Source organism: Stegodyphus dumicola, chromosome 9, assembly GCF_044657685.1.
Source record: "Stegodyphus dumicola isolate Sdum_Otavi_A_Nest chromosome 9, ASM4465768v1".
Taxonomy (NCBI): Eukaryota; Metazoa; Arthropoda; class Arachnida; order Araneae; family Eresidae; genus Stegodyphus; species Stegodyphus dumicola.
In genome coordinates, this window is record NC_140776.1 from 183,926,815 (window position 1) to 183,943,429 (window position 16,615).

The following is a 16,615-nucleotide window of genomic DNA, read 5'->3' on the forward strand; positions in this document are numbered from 1 at the left end:
TCTAGTATTTGTTTACCATAGCGACACTCTGGCGCTAGATTCACTTAACAGTATTAATAATTATATAAGATTTACCTTATATAATAATTATATAACGGAAACTAAGTTAACTGTTATATAATCTAGTAATTATATAACAGTTAACTTATATATTTCGTTCATATTATAACTCATAATGCACAAAATTTATATCAATTAAAGAATAGAATTCTCGAATCGTTGCCACATGTTCTATTCAAATACTATAATAAAGCTAGAATGATGTATAAAAGAAATTAAGGAAACAAAACAAAAAAAGAAACAGTTTTTCACAGACGAGTGAGTATTTCTCATTTAATTAATTCAGTTCTCACTTCGCGAGAAGGTAAAAATGCATAAAAACTCAAAATATCTATATTAAAAATTACGAAGTAAATCTCAAACTTATTTCCTCGAAAAAATTCCAGAAAGAATTAAGCATGATTTAATTGGCAATAATAAATGAAAGCGTTATCTTTGTTGTTGGGAAGCTAAGTTTATCTAGATCGGCAACAAATCCACTAGTCTCCTGTTTCAAATGTAAACATCAATGGCCGCCATTAAAAAAGGCTTAGCGGCAATTAAACAACTTTAAAATTGCTGATAATTCTAAAAATATTGCACACACATTTACTAAAGGCATAAAATCCTTAACCGGAAGATAAAAACAACATAATTCAATCATTTTTAAAGCAAAAAATGTACAATTTACCAACATATAAGAGTAAAGAAACTGAGATTACTAAGCCGGGTAACAGAGTGGATATGTATATAAATATATTTATATTATATACGTTTGGTGCGGCCGATTGCAACCAAAATACGAGGTGCACATCTACATGTTATAGCAGTCCTATATACAAATTTTCAACGTTCTGAGGCTACTCGTTTTTGAGTTATGCGAGATACGTACGTACGTACATACGTTCGTACAGACGCCACGAAAAATTCTCTTCAGAATTAATTTTAAAGCAGTTTTATAGTTTTTTTTTTTTTTTTTTTTTTTTTTTTTTAGGAAAAGAGTCTTTTATTCGGTCCTTACGTACAGATATCACGCAAATACATCGTTAAATTGCATTCGATAGCGGTCAAAATGGATATTTTCGTTGAAATATGCTGCCTGAAACTTTTCGCGATTACAATACTTCCTTTTTAGTTCGTACAAGGAAGTAAAAATGCTAATTAATACAAGAATAAAATTTGACTCGACCTAACTCTTGGCATATACGAAATATAAACATCTGTTTTTGGAAAATTTCAGGAAATATATGAACTCGTGAAAAAAAACCTAGTTGCTTAACATGTCTGTAAAGTTCGCATGAATTGATATAGCCTAAGAAGTAATATGAAAATGTGTCAAATTTAGTATGTGTATTGAGATTTTGAAGATACTTCTATGGCAATTCTTAAAACATATTTCGGTTTTCCCTTGTGTAATATGAATACGAGCCAGCTTCCTTTAAAAATTCCTCCATGAAAAGATGTTCCTCTCTTACGCAGCTAGCCCTCATGTGCTTAAGCGCATGAAACTCAAATATCTACTCCATTTCACGCCTGTAGAAGAAAAGAAAGGACATGTAGTTATATAAATGGGTAAATAAGATATTTTGTCAAAAAATCATGTCATATTTGTCATTTAAAGTCATGTGATATGGAAGTGAGGTTCTGTTTCTACCCATATGTACTACATAGTCGTTTCCCTGAAAGTCTTTTGGCTTTAGGTAGTGGTTTTGCTTAGAGATCATGCTTGTGGTTTAAAAGCCGAGTTATAAACACTTAGTTTGGTTTATTTTAACGTAGGTCTACGTAGAGAACTCTACGAATCTATTAGCTAGGATCTATACCTAGGCAGTCTCAGCCACGAGGGTATACAAATAACGAACCTGGTGGTTCTTAAGGCCCCGGAAAGATCACTTATCGGTCGGCCAGTGAGTTTAGTCTGGCAGGTCCTAGAGCTTAAGATTCTAGTCACCCGGGGAGGTGATCCGGGTAGCTGCCTGGGGATGGCGCCCGGGTTTACTGGGTAATGTCTTTGGGCGACGGGCAGCTCGTGTGATTGACCGTCGTGGCATATTTGACGGCAAATGTCGCCAAATGGCGATGGTGCCAATCCTCTCCAATATGCGAGGACAGGAGTTGAACTCCTGGGCCTGGTTCAGCGGTTGGATTGGCCGCGTAGTGTCGTTTAGTCAACGGAACGTGTATGCTCAAATATAGTTAGTTAGTTCCTCAATGACGGTCTTAGATACTTAAGGACCAAATAATTTTAAGAGGCAAAACGTGTATTAGTAGAACGCTTGTATCTCAATAACCCTAAAAACTATAGTTTTCATTTATGGTTTATTTGGTAGTTAAAGGAAACCATTGCAAAACAAAAACACACAAAAAAATGAAAATTAGAATTGTGGTTTAGACATAGTAGAGTCTCAAAATTAGGCAAAACTACAGAATATTTTGATGACTTCACAAGCGAGCGCTCACGAGTTAGGTTTTAACGCCCTTCAGTTCTACGTTGGAGTCGACGGCAAGCGGGTGTGGGAGCGACGTGCTGATTTTGTTTGTACAAAAATAAATATAAAATGCCGAAAAATTAAGATGTCCTAAGAGTACAGCGCAGGAGAAAGCGGAAGATAAAAAAGATTTATTTAAAAAAAAAGATATTAAGCATATTTAGCTGTAAAAAGGAAAGAACGCAACAAACGATATTACGAAAATAATAATAAGAAAATAAAATCGACTAGGTTAGTAGTTTTCAGATAAATCAAGGGGCCTTCAACGTTTACTGCTACCAATAATAAAGTTTCAAATTTGGGTGCATCTTTAACATATAATAGCGCAGAGATTCTGCAACGATGTTTATCAAATTTAAAAAATTTATCAGTTGTGTACACAATATTTTGTCAAAATTTTCAAAGACAATGAGTTTGGGTATGCTTGCAACGTTTATGACAGACTGTGGTTTATAAAAAGCAGAACACCGGCCGGTAAAAATGAAAAATTTTTTCTTTGCAGCGGGAGTCAACAAGAATGTGTTGTTGTTGTTACTAATCTCCATGCCTAGGAATATACTAGACGAGGTCCACGAGTCCATTCACCTTTAGAAAATCGAAACCAAGCTTAGGAGACCCCTAAAGGTCCACAAGAGACAACTCCAGGCACTCAAGGATATGTGCCGGTGATGCGGGTGCATTGTGACACTTAGAACAAATTGGGTGCATCTTGATACCACTCTCAAAAGTAAGTCCCCTCAAGTGCCCACTGAAGAATCGGGAAAGTGTTGTCTGAACACATCTTTCGCAATCCATAGCAAGGGATGTTCCAGGACAATCAGCTTGATACCAGGGATGACTCGGGGGGAACAAGCCAAATTTGCCTGTCAGCATGTCTTCTAATGGAATGCAGTTCAAGATATGTCAGTGAACTGATAATTGGCAAAGGTTCTTCAGAAGTCTCCCTCGCCAGAATGTCTGCCATTTCATTTCCCCATATATCAACATGGGAAGGAATCCACTGAAGATGCACTTCACAGAGTGACGAGACCTGCTTAACTTTCGCAATCCATAGCAAGGGATCTTCCAAGACAATCAGCTTGATACCAGGGATGACTCGGGGGAACGAGCCAAATTTGCCTGTCAGCATGTCTTCTAATGGAATGCAGTTCAAGATATGTCAGTGAATTGATAATTGGCAAAGGTTCTTCAGAAGTCTCCCTCGCCAGAATGTCTGCCATTTCATTTCCCCATATATCAACATGGGAAGGAATCCACTGAAGATGCACTTCACAGAGTGACGAGACCTGCTTAACTTTCGCAATCCATAGCAAGGGATGTTCCAGGACAATCAGCTTGATACCAGGGATGACTCGGGGGAACGAGCCAAATTTGCCCGTCAGCATGTCTTCTAATGGAATGCAGTTCAAGATATGTCAGTGAATTGATAATTAGCAAAGGTTCTTCAGAAGTCTCCCTCGTCATATTGTCTGCCATTTCATTTCCCCATATATCAACATGGGAAGGAATCCACTGAAGATGCACTTCACAGAGTGACGAGACCTGCCTAAGTTTACTAAGAATTGAGGCTCCGGCCCTATCACCAACTCTTTGCCAGTTTGGAAAGAAAAAAACAAGAATGTACCAATGATTATTAATCAGTGACCAACACTAGTGATGATACCAATCATTATTAAAGAAACGAGAAAGCTTTCAGCTTTTTGAAACAGCACTTTAATCTTAACATGGTAACAACCAGTTATCCGAGAATTAATGTACAGATCTTACTTTTACAAGAAACATTAATGGGGAACTATTGAATTATTTGTTAGTTTTCGTATTACCGACCCTTTATACATAAAATTTTAATTACTCTGTTTATTCAGGAATAATGTTAAGAATTAAATAATTGATGCATTAATAATAGTTTCATTTTATTTTTCTCCAAATTTCCCGAAGCATTGTGTGTCATCTCCTAAGTGTAATTGGAAGCGTACTCGACGCGTATTCGAGAGGTCCAGGGTTCCAGCGAGAACACTGCACATTTTTCATGTCTCCTGCTTCCAAATAACCCAGTGATTCTATAAATGGCACCCAAAAAAGTGGTGGACGAGTAATTAATACAATTATGCCTTCGTAGTATAACATCCGCTCGGTGCATATACCAAAGGTCCAATTTCGATTCCCTGCGAGGGCATCGCACATTTTTCACATCTGCTGCTTCAAAATAACATAATGACTCTACACATTCATTGTATAAAGTAACAAAATAACATGTAAACAAAAGAACACTTAATCAGTAAAATAAAAATTAAGAAATATTAAATGTCTTAGGAACTGAGCCTAAATCTAAGAACTAGTCCTAATCCTAGCATCTAAACACAGCGGCCTTTTGTAAAAAATATAACAGATTCCGTCATTTTTTTTTTTTTTTAATTTAAATTAGTTTTTAGTCCAAAGAGGCTTTGTCCCTGAGGGACTATTGTTTTCGTTTTGCGATTTTGCGTTGAATCACTATAAATGTCCGTTTCACTTTTCAAACTGTTGCCACCAAATATTACTGCCCTGTATTATATTTGAAGAAATTAAATAATGAAGAATCTGCATAAATGTGTGTGTGTTTCTCGCACTGTGATAAAACAACGGGTACCTAGAGCCATCAAATTTTGAATGACGTAATCCTACTGCGAATATGGGCATCTGGAAGCCCAAATTTGAATTTTGGAATTTGTTTTATTTTGGGATGCGTATCCGAAATTCTAAAGATATGCTCAGTTTAAAATTATTTTGCGATATTGCTCTTGAACTGAATTTTTTGGTTTAAGTGCGAAAAACATGATATTTAATAAATAAAGGTAACACACAACAAAATGTAAAAAAAAAAAAAAACCCTTTGGACGTAATTTAAAATCTGAAACTTTTCAGATTTTCTTTTATGCAAATTTTATATTTTTTAGTCTTTTAAGTTGAAGACAAGGTCGATAAGTTTCTGAGAATTCCAGTATCCTGTCAAGGTTAAGCACTAGTAGAATAAAAACTTTCGTCTATATGAGTATGCATGAAGGATGTAACTATGTATGAGGTTCACCAGCTGTCGAGAGGTGAAACCGCTAAACACTGGTAGTTCCACTGGGATTCAAAGCCCGGTGAACAGACCGGCTGCATAGACATTTTTTGGTTTTTCTCCATGTGGGACGTACCGTATTTTTCGCCGTATAAGACGCACTTTTTCTCCCCAAAATCAGGGGGGGAAGTGCCTGCGTCTTATACGGCAAATACAAAAGCCCACCATGGCCCTCCGCTGCCCCTCCACCTCTGCATACATACCTAACCGCAGGAATACTCGGCCACTCCGTTCCCTTCCACCTCTTGGCGCCGTCTGAGACCAGGAAGCCCCGCTCTGCCTCGCACTGTATTTGGACGGTCTCTGCCTCGCGCTGCGATTGGCTGAGCGAAGAGGCGCGTGCCTTCGCTCGCTCCTGCGCTGGCTTTGTGCACTTTTTAGAGTCTCGTAAGCCAGCGCGGGAGGCGAAATGGCAAACCGCACATTGAGTTGATCAATGTTAAACGAATTTCGCTAACTGCGCATGCCCAGAATAGAATTTGGCGCAATTTTAAAAGACGATAAACACGGTATATGGTTGATATTGTGTTATCTACGCGTAAACAGTTCGGGGTTTTAAAATTTGTTAGATTGCAAGTTGCTTCATTACTTTGATTATAATTATCGATTGCAAACTACGCAAATTTTCGTTTAAGAAGGATCACAAAACAAGAAACATTACAAGATATATTAGCTGAATGCTTATTGATTATACTTCTGAGGAATAAAAGCAACTGAGCATTTACTATACGTTGCTTTCATATATCCTGTCAAAAATTAAGGAATAAATCCAGATTAAATTACTATGTATGAATATTTAAATGAATTAAAGTCAAATAACTGGTGATAAATTAAATGTTTATGAACAAAATAAAACAGAACGAAATGAAACAGAAGCACATGCAATAAGCACACACAAATTTCCGTAGTACTGCAATTGTAAAACAGTAAAACCAACATGACTAACAGGCTTGTGTAGGGTTGCCCCTCTTAGTCCCCAGTATTTCCTCCCACGCCAACGGTACACCACTAAGCATGCGCACTAAGCGAAATTCATTAACATTGATCAACTCAATGTGCGGTTTGCCATTACGCGCGCGGGAGCGGGTGAAGGCACGCGTCTCTTCGCTCAGCCAATCGCAGTGCGGGAGCAATCGGGAGCAAGCGGAGGCGCGGATAGCTATGAGCTGTGATATATGTAGTATGGTATATCTGAATGAAATATATCATATTTCATACCACCCCATCAAGATGTCGAAGCAGAAGAGACTGGCAAAAATTTTGTATTCATGCTGGAAGTAAAATTTGCTAAGGAGCATGGAAACAGAGCAGCGGAGAGACACTTTGGGCCACCTCCAACTGAGAAAATGATAAGAGAGTGGAGGAAACAGGAGGATCAGCTCCAAAAGTTGGATAAAAGCAAGCACACCTTGCGTGGACCAACTGCAAAGTGGCCAGAGTTAGAGGTAGAAGTAAAGGAGTGGATCACACGTCACCGGCAAAATGGACTTTCTGTCTCAACAAAAATGATAATCTATGAGGCCAAACGCATTGCTGTGGAGAAAGGCATTCAGGATTTCACCGGATCACCATCGTGGTGCTATAGATTTATGAAGAGATCTGGCCTTTCTATGCGCACCAAAACCAGAATTGCACAAAAAATGCCAAAGGAATACGAATCAAAGATTCTGTCTTTTCATAAGTTTGTTACTGATGCGAGGAAGAAGAATAACTTTGAAATGAGCCAGATTGGGAACATGGATGAGGAAGAAAGTGATGACAATGACTGCGTGGATCTGTCCTTCCTCATTTCTGATAGCAGCGAAGAAGAGGAATTCTTGGGGTTAGAATAAAAACATGACAGCCTTATTTTTGTTACTTTCACTGTTTGCTGACTGTTTATGAGAGTAAAGATAGCTCTTAGTATGTTACATGGATGACATAAAATGTTTCTTAAACTGCTGTTAACTTTATACAGTTGATATAAAATATTTTACTACAGAATTTGGTTCATAATCTTTTTTTTCTAGATTTGCCTCCTTTAAAATTGGGTGCGTCTTATATCCCGGTGCGTCTTATACGGCGAAAAATACGGTAAATACGAGCCAATTGATCTAAAAAAGTCCGTTACGAAGGCATTCCTTTCCTTAGGTAGTTAGCTGTGATGTTCTGTGTTATAGTCTGAACAATCTGCTTTGACTGTACATGAAATGAATGCTAAAGATAAGCTGTTTGTATCGCTTGCGACAAGTCGACTGTGATTCATTTCCGTCTGAATCACAACAACAACAATGAGCTTTGCCATCCGCTTCCAGACCGGATTACTGGCAAAGCGAACCGAAGTTTACGAATAGAAACAGAACTCGGTTTAGATTTCACCCAAGCAGCTGTCGGAAGCAGAGGTCGACATGGATCGTTGGATTTCCTTCTCCAAAAATACAGGAGAAGGAAAGACAATAACATTGGATCTAAATTGTTTTCTTCATGCAAGAACAGTTTTCTGAAATTAATGCGAGCGGTAAATCATTATTTTCTCAATAGATGCGTGTGGTGGAAATTCCTTGCACATTTTCGTACACTTTCATTATATTCGTTACTCGGATGCATCGCTAGCACAAATGAAGAGACATTTAATTAAGGTACCATCACAAGAATAAAATTTCATGTTATCTTATTTGATGTTTTCAATTTTATCATCAAAACTCAATATACCGTATATTCCGGTGTATGAAGCGCACTTTTAATACGAAAAAAATAAGATCGAAATTTACAGGTGCGCGTATATAAAAATGATAAGATTAAAAATAAGGAAAAGAAATCACTATAGAAGAATTAATATTCTTCCATGCACCTAAATACTATTTATTTAAAAGGAATGACCTTATGAACCTAAAAATATTCTTTATCAGATAACATAAAGTCATGTTCATCTACGTTAATCTTCAGGCACATGATCTGATTCTGTTTCATCTACACCACATTATCACTCTGATCCTGAAGTAAATAGTCATGATCCGTTCCATCTTTCAATAACACCAAGCAACCTTGCTGCAGCACGATTTCCATTTTCTTTGTCAAACTAAATGGCTTTGCATTTGAAACCAGCACTGTGTTGTTTAGTTTGACAGGAACCATATTTAAAACTAAAAAGAACACTAAATCAACAGTATTTCAAATAAAGCAAATGCGATTTATTAAACCCTTCGATGTTCATTCCAAAATCACGGCTTCAAATGACTACAGAAAGAGGAAACAACTGACTCTTAAACTTCCGCGAATTCATTCTGTTCAGAAGAGTATTCTTACCCCAAATTCTGTCCCCCTTTTCTCAAAATCTTAGAATAATATTCTTGTGCCCGTCTGCGCTGAATACAACCCACCCTCTTTGGATATATTTGCATGAAATATATTCAAAAAGTGAATATATTTGAATGAGGCCCAGTGGTGCAGTGGCTAACGCACCGCAGGTCCGGGGTTCGATTCTCGGGCTGGGTAGGGTCGACACAGCCTTTCATCCCTTGATTTTCATCCCTTGGGTCGATAAAATGAGTACCAAGTTCTGAGGACTAAACACTGGGGGTCCTGCGACCAAGCTGACCACATGTTCAGGGCATATGCTTACGCAACCCGGGGCCCACGGTCAAGCAGATTTCGGGCACTCTAGGCCTTGGCCCATTAGGCCTGTTACGCCACTGAGTTTAGGTTTTGAATATATTTGAGTGTTCATTTTTATTTTTAGAGTTTGCACTACTGTGAATTATTATTTTAATTTTGATTTGTTTTTGATATTGAGTTAAACCTTCTATACACGGTTGCAATTATTAATATTGTTGAGGAATTGGCCTGCTTTGTCTCCAATATGCTTTCAAGTTTATATTGCTCAAATCTGGCATCTATAGCGCAGGACGGGTATAAAAATTTGCTTTTAATGTTTAGCCTCTTATATTTCTTTTTTTAAGTATATATATTTGTTTTTTTAATTATGAATTAGTTCTTTTAGTTTCTTATTGGTTTATATAAATTATGTCTAGTTCCTTTTCAGTTTCTTTTTATTGATATGCATATTCGTGTCGGGGAGGCTTCTGTAGACAAGGGTTTCTAAAATGCATTAGTTTCTAAATTCATTTTTCTGAAAAATTAATTTTTTAAAAAAGTTTAATTTAATACTTGACTTTGCATTGCTTATTTCTCAAAAAAACTTCATTGGTATTTTCCTTTTAGAACTTTAATTTTTAATTGCTAATTTCTAAAGGTACCACTTTATTGGTATTTCTTTTTGGACATTCTTCACTCTTTACTTTTGGTTTTGACTTTTACCCTAGCCTGCATGAATGACGAAACACGAATTGAATGATTAAAGAGTTAGGTTTGGAGGCAACTTTCCCTTGATAAGTCTGTCTCCTGCCTGCTCAACAGTCATTCACTTATGCACTCAATTTTTTTTTTAGATTAATTTTAATTTGCTAAATTGGTGAATTTATTTTCATGGTTTGGTTTTGCTCTTGATTTGCTTATGCTATCTGAATTTAAATTATATTGTAGATTAGTTCGAAAATTAAATTCTTTTATATATGTGCACTTTTTAAAATTATTTTAACTTTAAATTTGCTTTTTTACGTATATTTTAATGTTTGTTAAAATTTAAATTTGTTTAAATTTATATATGTATATATATATATATATATATATATATATATATATATTCCTACGCACCTCGGTGAGCTTAGTCATTAATTGTTATAGGTTTATAAATTGTGCGTTTTTTGCTTTAAAAATTATTGAATTATGTGATTTTTATGTTCCGTTTAAGGTTTTTGTGCCATTAGTTAATCTGCATGCAATAGTTGTACAATTATGAACAATATGAAAGTTTAAGTGGCGAGTTAAGCTTAAGGAATCCCATTTGTTCATATATGAACTCAGTAGAATAGTGAATCAATTAAGTTTCCGCACCTTCAGTGTCTTTTGCAGAGCGGGACCAAAAGTTTTAATTTTCAGTTTTTTGCACCGAAAAATCTTCGTTCTTACCCATTGCCTCATTGCTTGCTTGAATTGCGTAGAAATTCTAATTTTAATTGTTAAAAAAAATTAACTTTTTTAACTGTATTTGGTGTTTTGTGTTTTTCTATATTTTACAATTTCTAATGGAGATGTTTTGAGTTTTTATGTATTTTTACTTTTCCACGAAGTGAGAACTGATTTAATTGAATCGCGAAAAGTTTATTATTTTTATATCATATTTAACGAAGCATATTTTAACGAAAATATCCATTTTGACCGCTATCGAATGCAATTTAACGATGTTTTTGCGTGATATATGTACGTAAGGACAGAATAAAATACTCTTTTTCTTCAAAAAAAAAAAAAATTATAAAACTGCTTTAAAATTAATTCTGAAGAGAATTTTTCGTGGCGTCTGTACGAACGTATGTACGTACGTACGTATCTCGCATAACTCAAAAACGAGTTGCCTCAGAATGTTGAAATTTTGTATATAAGACTGCTATAACATGTAGATGTGCACCTCGTATTTTGGTTGCAATCGGCCACACCAAACGTATATAAATATATTTATATATATATCCACTCTGTTACCCGGCTCAGTGATCTCAGTTTCTTTACTCTTATATGTTTGTAAATTGTACATTTTTTGCTTTGAAAATGATTGTATTATGTTGTTTTTATCTTCCGGTTAAGGTTTTTATGCCTTTAGTAAATGTGTATGCAGTATTTTTAGAATTATCAACAATTTTAAAGTTGTCTAAGTGCCGCTAAGCCTTTTTTGATGGCGGCCATTGAAGTTTACATTTGAAACAGCAGAATTGTAGATTTGCTGCCAATCTAGAGAAACTTAGCATCGCAACAACAAAGATAACGCATTCATTTATTATTGCGAATTAAATCATGCTTAATCCTTTCTGGAATTGTTTCGAGGAAATACGTGTTTAAGATTTCCTTCGTAATTTTTAATGCAGATATTTTGAGTTTTTATGTATTTTTGCCTTGTCGCGAAATGAGAACTGAATTAATTAAATGAGAAATACTCAATCGTCTGTGAAAAACTGTTTCTTTTTTGTTTTGTTTGCTTAATTTCTTTTATACATCATTCTAGCTTTATTATAGTATTTGAATAGAACATGTGGCAACGATTAGATAATTCTATTCTTTAAATGATATAAATTTTGTGCATTATGAGGTATAATATGAACGAAATATATAAGTTAACTGTTATATAATTATTAATACTCTTAAGTGAATCTAGCGCCAGAGTGTCGCTATGGTAAACAAATACTAGAGTGAATTTTAAAGAATGCATTTATTCTATTGTGGTTTATGCGCTGTCGGCGAAGTAGATTTAATTCAATCCAATAAGTTTAAATGAAATGCAAGAAAAAATGCGTATAATTTAATATTCCGTACAAGGAAGTCATGTGGTGTACACATCAGATTTTTTGCTTTACTTTTAATGCGAAAAGAAACTAAACAGCAAGCGATGAAAAGTACTTAACGGTTTTCCGTTTGATATCTTATCTACTTGTGAGTTATCAAAAAATGAAGTCTGTAACAAGTCTCGTTTCTCAGATTGTTTCTTCTACGTTTGTCTGGCAACTTCTGCACCGTTATCTTCAACTGTCCAAAAATCTCATATATATTTTGTGCAAAGTAAATCATACCAATCTAATTTGTACAAAATACTCTTCAGAGTATAATAGAAATAATTTCCTGCGTGCATATTTGGAAGGACCATATTTGGAAATTTTTTTAACTCAGTATTGATAATTTATATTGGCTGCAGATATTTTATGTTAAGATCTGCTTATTTAGTAAGTTAATAATATAAAGTTCATAATACTTTATTTTAGTATGTTTTTGTCATATGTGTTCATTAATCAAATGGGTACTTTTCCGTTTTGCCGGCGCAAGCGATAAAGTCGCTAATAATGGTACAACCGATGCCAAACGGAATATTCTCGCTGGTAACCTTTTACGCCTCATTTTCAAAACAAGTCGCAGCTTTTTCTTATCAGATTGATTGTTTCTTTCAATACTGACATATAATTACATAGAATTTTTATCAGATAGTTCAGTTTTATGTCCAAGGCCATTTTCGGTAATTAAGTCAATCAGGTTGCAATCACAGCGCTTACCCGAAGCCGAAAATATAGATAAGGTAAAGTCAAGGGTTAAATTCATCAATTCTAATGAGAATGCATTAGCGAAGTAAAGCACTGCAGTTTTACATAATTTCTGAGTACGAATTGAAATATTTCTTGCTTCCAAATTAAGATTTAACTTGAAATTAATGTAGATAATTACTGAGAGCATTAGATTTTTGTAGAGAGTAATTTACGTGAGATGAGATCGCTTGGGATCACGTGATATGAACCGGCGAATCAGGATGTTGAACCATGAAAGCGTAATAAATTCTTAAATTAATGTCTTTTTACAAATTTATTGTCTTTATTTATCGGTTTTTTATAAAATTTTAAGCGATATTAAAATGTTTATGCCTTCAAAAAAAGAATTCTTAGAACTAACATTTTTTTTAATATTCTTTTATGTGTATACTGTATGTTGTCGGCCCACCAGTGGCCGAGCGGTAAAGTCGCTGAACACTGGTAGTTCGGTCCGAGGTTCGAATCCCGCGAACGGGCTGGCTGCATGGGCGTTTTCGTGGTTTTCCCCATGTGTAACGTGTATACGAGCCAGTTTCCCTTAGAAAGTCCTCCACGAAGGCATCCCTCCTCTTAGGCAGATAGCCCTCGAGGCTTTGCCATAATCACACACACACTGTATGTTGTCGCCAATAAAGTCTGCTTGGCGAGATTTGCGGCGGCGAAACGGAAAAGTACCATCAAATGTTTTCATATAGCCATTTAAATCATAATTTCGTTCGCTACAAATTTTGCAGATTAAATTTCGAGGATAAAAATTGTAGGAAGACTGCTTTAACGGTCTGCTTTTAAATTACTTTCGAACTGTTACTCAGTCAAATATAATTTATTGATTTTTGGCCTTAAAATTTTTCTGTTTAAGGTTTATGTAAGCGCTTTTAACAGCGTACGTTGAAGGTACGTTTTAATTCTAAGACCTTAACATGGTTTTAGTTCTTCCTGTTGTTCTTCAAACAGGTACAATCTTTGTACTATCTTTTATATATGACAGTTTTTCGTTCTGGAGTAAATTATTCGTTCATAATTAATCACCAAGCAGACATGCTTTGCATTCAACAATTACTTATTTGCTGTCATTTAATATCATAGAAAAATCATTTAATTATGATTTATTCTGGAGAATATTACAAATTCTCACTGGTCTTTTGTATTCTTATTTTTAAAACAGATGAAGCAATGTGCGAAAATATGGTTTGGAAATGATTACCATGCCGCATACAACGTCGAGTGAGATTGCAACTCCGTCCATCAGCTCGATTGGAACGGTAAGTTATGTCTTGCTTACTTTCAGAGAAAAATACACTGAAGTGACAAAAGTCATGGGATACCTCCTAATATTTTGTCGGTCCTCCTTTTGCCCGGCGAAGTGCAGCAACTCGACGTGGCATGGACTCAACAAGTCGTTGGAAGTCCCCTGCAGGTATATTGAGCCATGCTGCCTCTATAGACGTCCATAATTGTGAAAGTGTTGACGGTGCAGGGTTTTGGGCACGAACTGACCTCTCGATGATGTCCCATAAATGTTCGATGGGATTCATGTCGGACGATCTAGGTGGCCAGATCATTCGCTGGAATTGTCCAGAATGTTCTTCTAACCAATCGCGAACAATTGTGGCCCGGTGACATGGCGCATTGTCATCCATAAAATTCCCATCGTTGTTTGAGTACGTGAAGTCCGTGAATGGCTGTAAGTGATCTCCAAGTAGCTGAAGGTATCCATTTCCAGTCAATGATCGGTTCAGTTGCACCAGACGACCGAGTCCATGCCATGTAAAAACAGCCCAGACCATTATGGAACCACCACCAGCTTGAACAGTGCCTTGTTAACAACTTGGGTCCATGGCTTCGTGGGGTCTGCTCCACACTCGAACCCTACCATCAGCTCTTACCAACTGAAATCGTGACTCATTTGACCAAGCCACGGTTTTCCATTCGTTGAGGGACCAATCGATATGCTCACGAGCCCACTAGAGTCGCTGCAGGCGATGTCGTGCTGTCAGTAAAGGCACTCGAGTCGGTCTTCTGCTGGCATAGCCCAAGGAAGACAAATTTCGCTGCACTGTCCTATCGGACACGTCCCTCGTACGTCCCACATTGATTCCTGCGGTTATTTGACGCAGTGTTGCTTGTCTGTGAACATTGACAACTCTATGCAGATGTGGCTGGTCTCGGTAGTCAAGTGCAGATGGTCGGCACTGCGCTGTCCATGGTGGGATGTTATGCCTGAAATTAGATACTCTCGGCACACTCTTGACACTGTGGATCTCGAAATGTTGAATTCTCTAACGATATCCGAAATGGGATGACCCATGCGTCTAGCTCCAACTACCATTCCGCGTTCAAAGTCTGTTAATTCTCGTCGTGCGGCCATAATCACGTCAAAGCCTCTTCACATGAATAACTTGAACACAAATGAAAGCCCTGCCAAAGCACTTCGCATTTATACATTTTCTACGCGATACTACTGCCATCTGTATATTTGCATATTGCTATCCCATGACTTTTGTCACTTCAGTGTACGTTATTTAAAGTAATTAATAGCATTAAAGGATACTTACGTTGTATCTCAACGACCTATGTAGAAATGGCCAGAGCTTCCTGATGTACGAAATTCTGGTAACCACGCGCATAAAATTATTCAGGCAACCATTTTACGTATGACAAATATTCAGTTTCTAATGTCGCCATTTTTGTTTACATTCTTTATGTTGTATTCCAAGTTTCAGCTGCTTTTATAAAAAAAAAAAAAAAAAAATTCTGATTATTTTTTTATCTTAAACTCGATTTTAAAATTTCTGCTTGTAGAATTTTTCTGTAACAGGAAAAAGAAGAGATGAAATTTCTTCAGGAATACGTTATTTTGTCGTAGTATCGCTAAAACAGCAGCGCTTAAGACCGTTTATGACTAGGTTTACTAATTGTCTTTTGCAATAAAAGTATAGTTGAAATATAAAATATGTATGTAATAATATGCACGTATATAATATGTAATTTTTTGCATTTATTGTTCGTTTACTTCCGTAAAATTCGCCAAACTGCGCCAAGGTGTTTGAGATAATACGTAAGTACCCTTTAAAGTATTTCAAATGCTTGTGCATGTATTGCGATTTAAAAGAAGAACAATTTTGGGTCGAATTTAAAGACAATGAGTTTCTCTTAAATCTAGTAACATAAAGAATGTATCTACACACTCTGTCAGAAATATATATATTTATATATATATATATATATATATAAAATAATCGTAGTAGGTAGAAAATATATATATATATATATATATATATATATGTAGTCAGAAGAAATCAAGCCATAGTCACGAAACTCGGCAAGAATGTTGGCTGGTAAGATATATGCAAATGATTTAAATTTCGACGCCAGTGAGACAAGGGTATGCACATATGAAATGCGCAGTTTGGAGAGTTTAAAAGCACAATTGCTCTTGCCGTGGGGCTATTCAAACGAGTATGTTGCCTTGGATGGATTGTCGCTAAATATATCAGAACTTGTATGTCTCTTGATTTGCTTTGGGAACATGACGTGTCCTGAATGGGAACAGGGAGCTTCCTTCAGGCTACGTTCAAATATGTGTGGAATGGACGACACAAGAAGAAAGGGTTAACTGTACCCTTTATTTTCCACAATATTACAGGCGCTCGCGCACTTTGGGATACAGAGACCAACCACTCGTGATCTGAAAGTAAAAATCTAAAACTACTAACTAACTAAATTAAAATAAAAGCTGACTTTGAATAGTTTACACAAATGCCTAACACTAAGACTGGCCTTTTAAATTATTACGTATGTAATACGCAAACTGCCGAAAACTACAG

General features: G+C 36.1%; 1 protein-coding gene across 1 annotated transcript in view; it reads left to right on the forward strand.

The window, feature by feature from the left end:
• The window catches only part of LOC118199656 (uncharacterized), a 430,613-nt gene that overhangs the window by 58,477 nt on the left and 355,521 nt on the right, over window positions 1-16,615 (forward strand). The window contains exon 2 of the mRNA XM_085824456.1: window positions 13,954-14,050. Within this exon, the coding sequence (XP_085680582.1) occupies window positions 13,985-14,050 (66 nt within the window). The 5' untranslated portion in view covers window positions 13,954-13,984. The remainder of the gene's footprint in view (window positions 1-13,953; window positions 14,051-16,615) is intronic.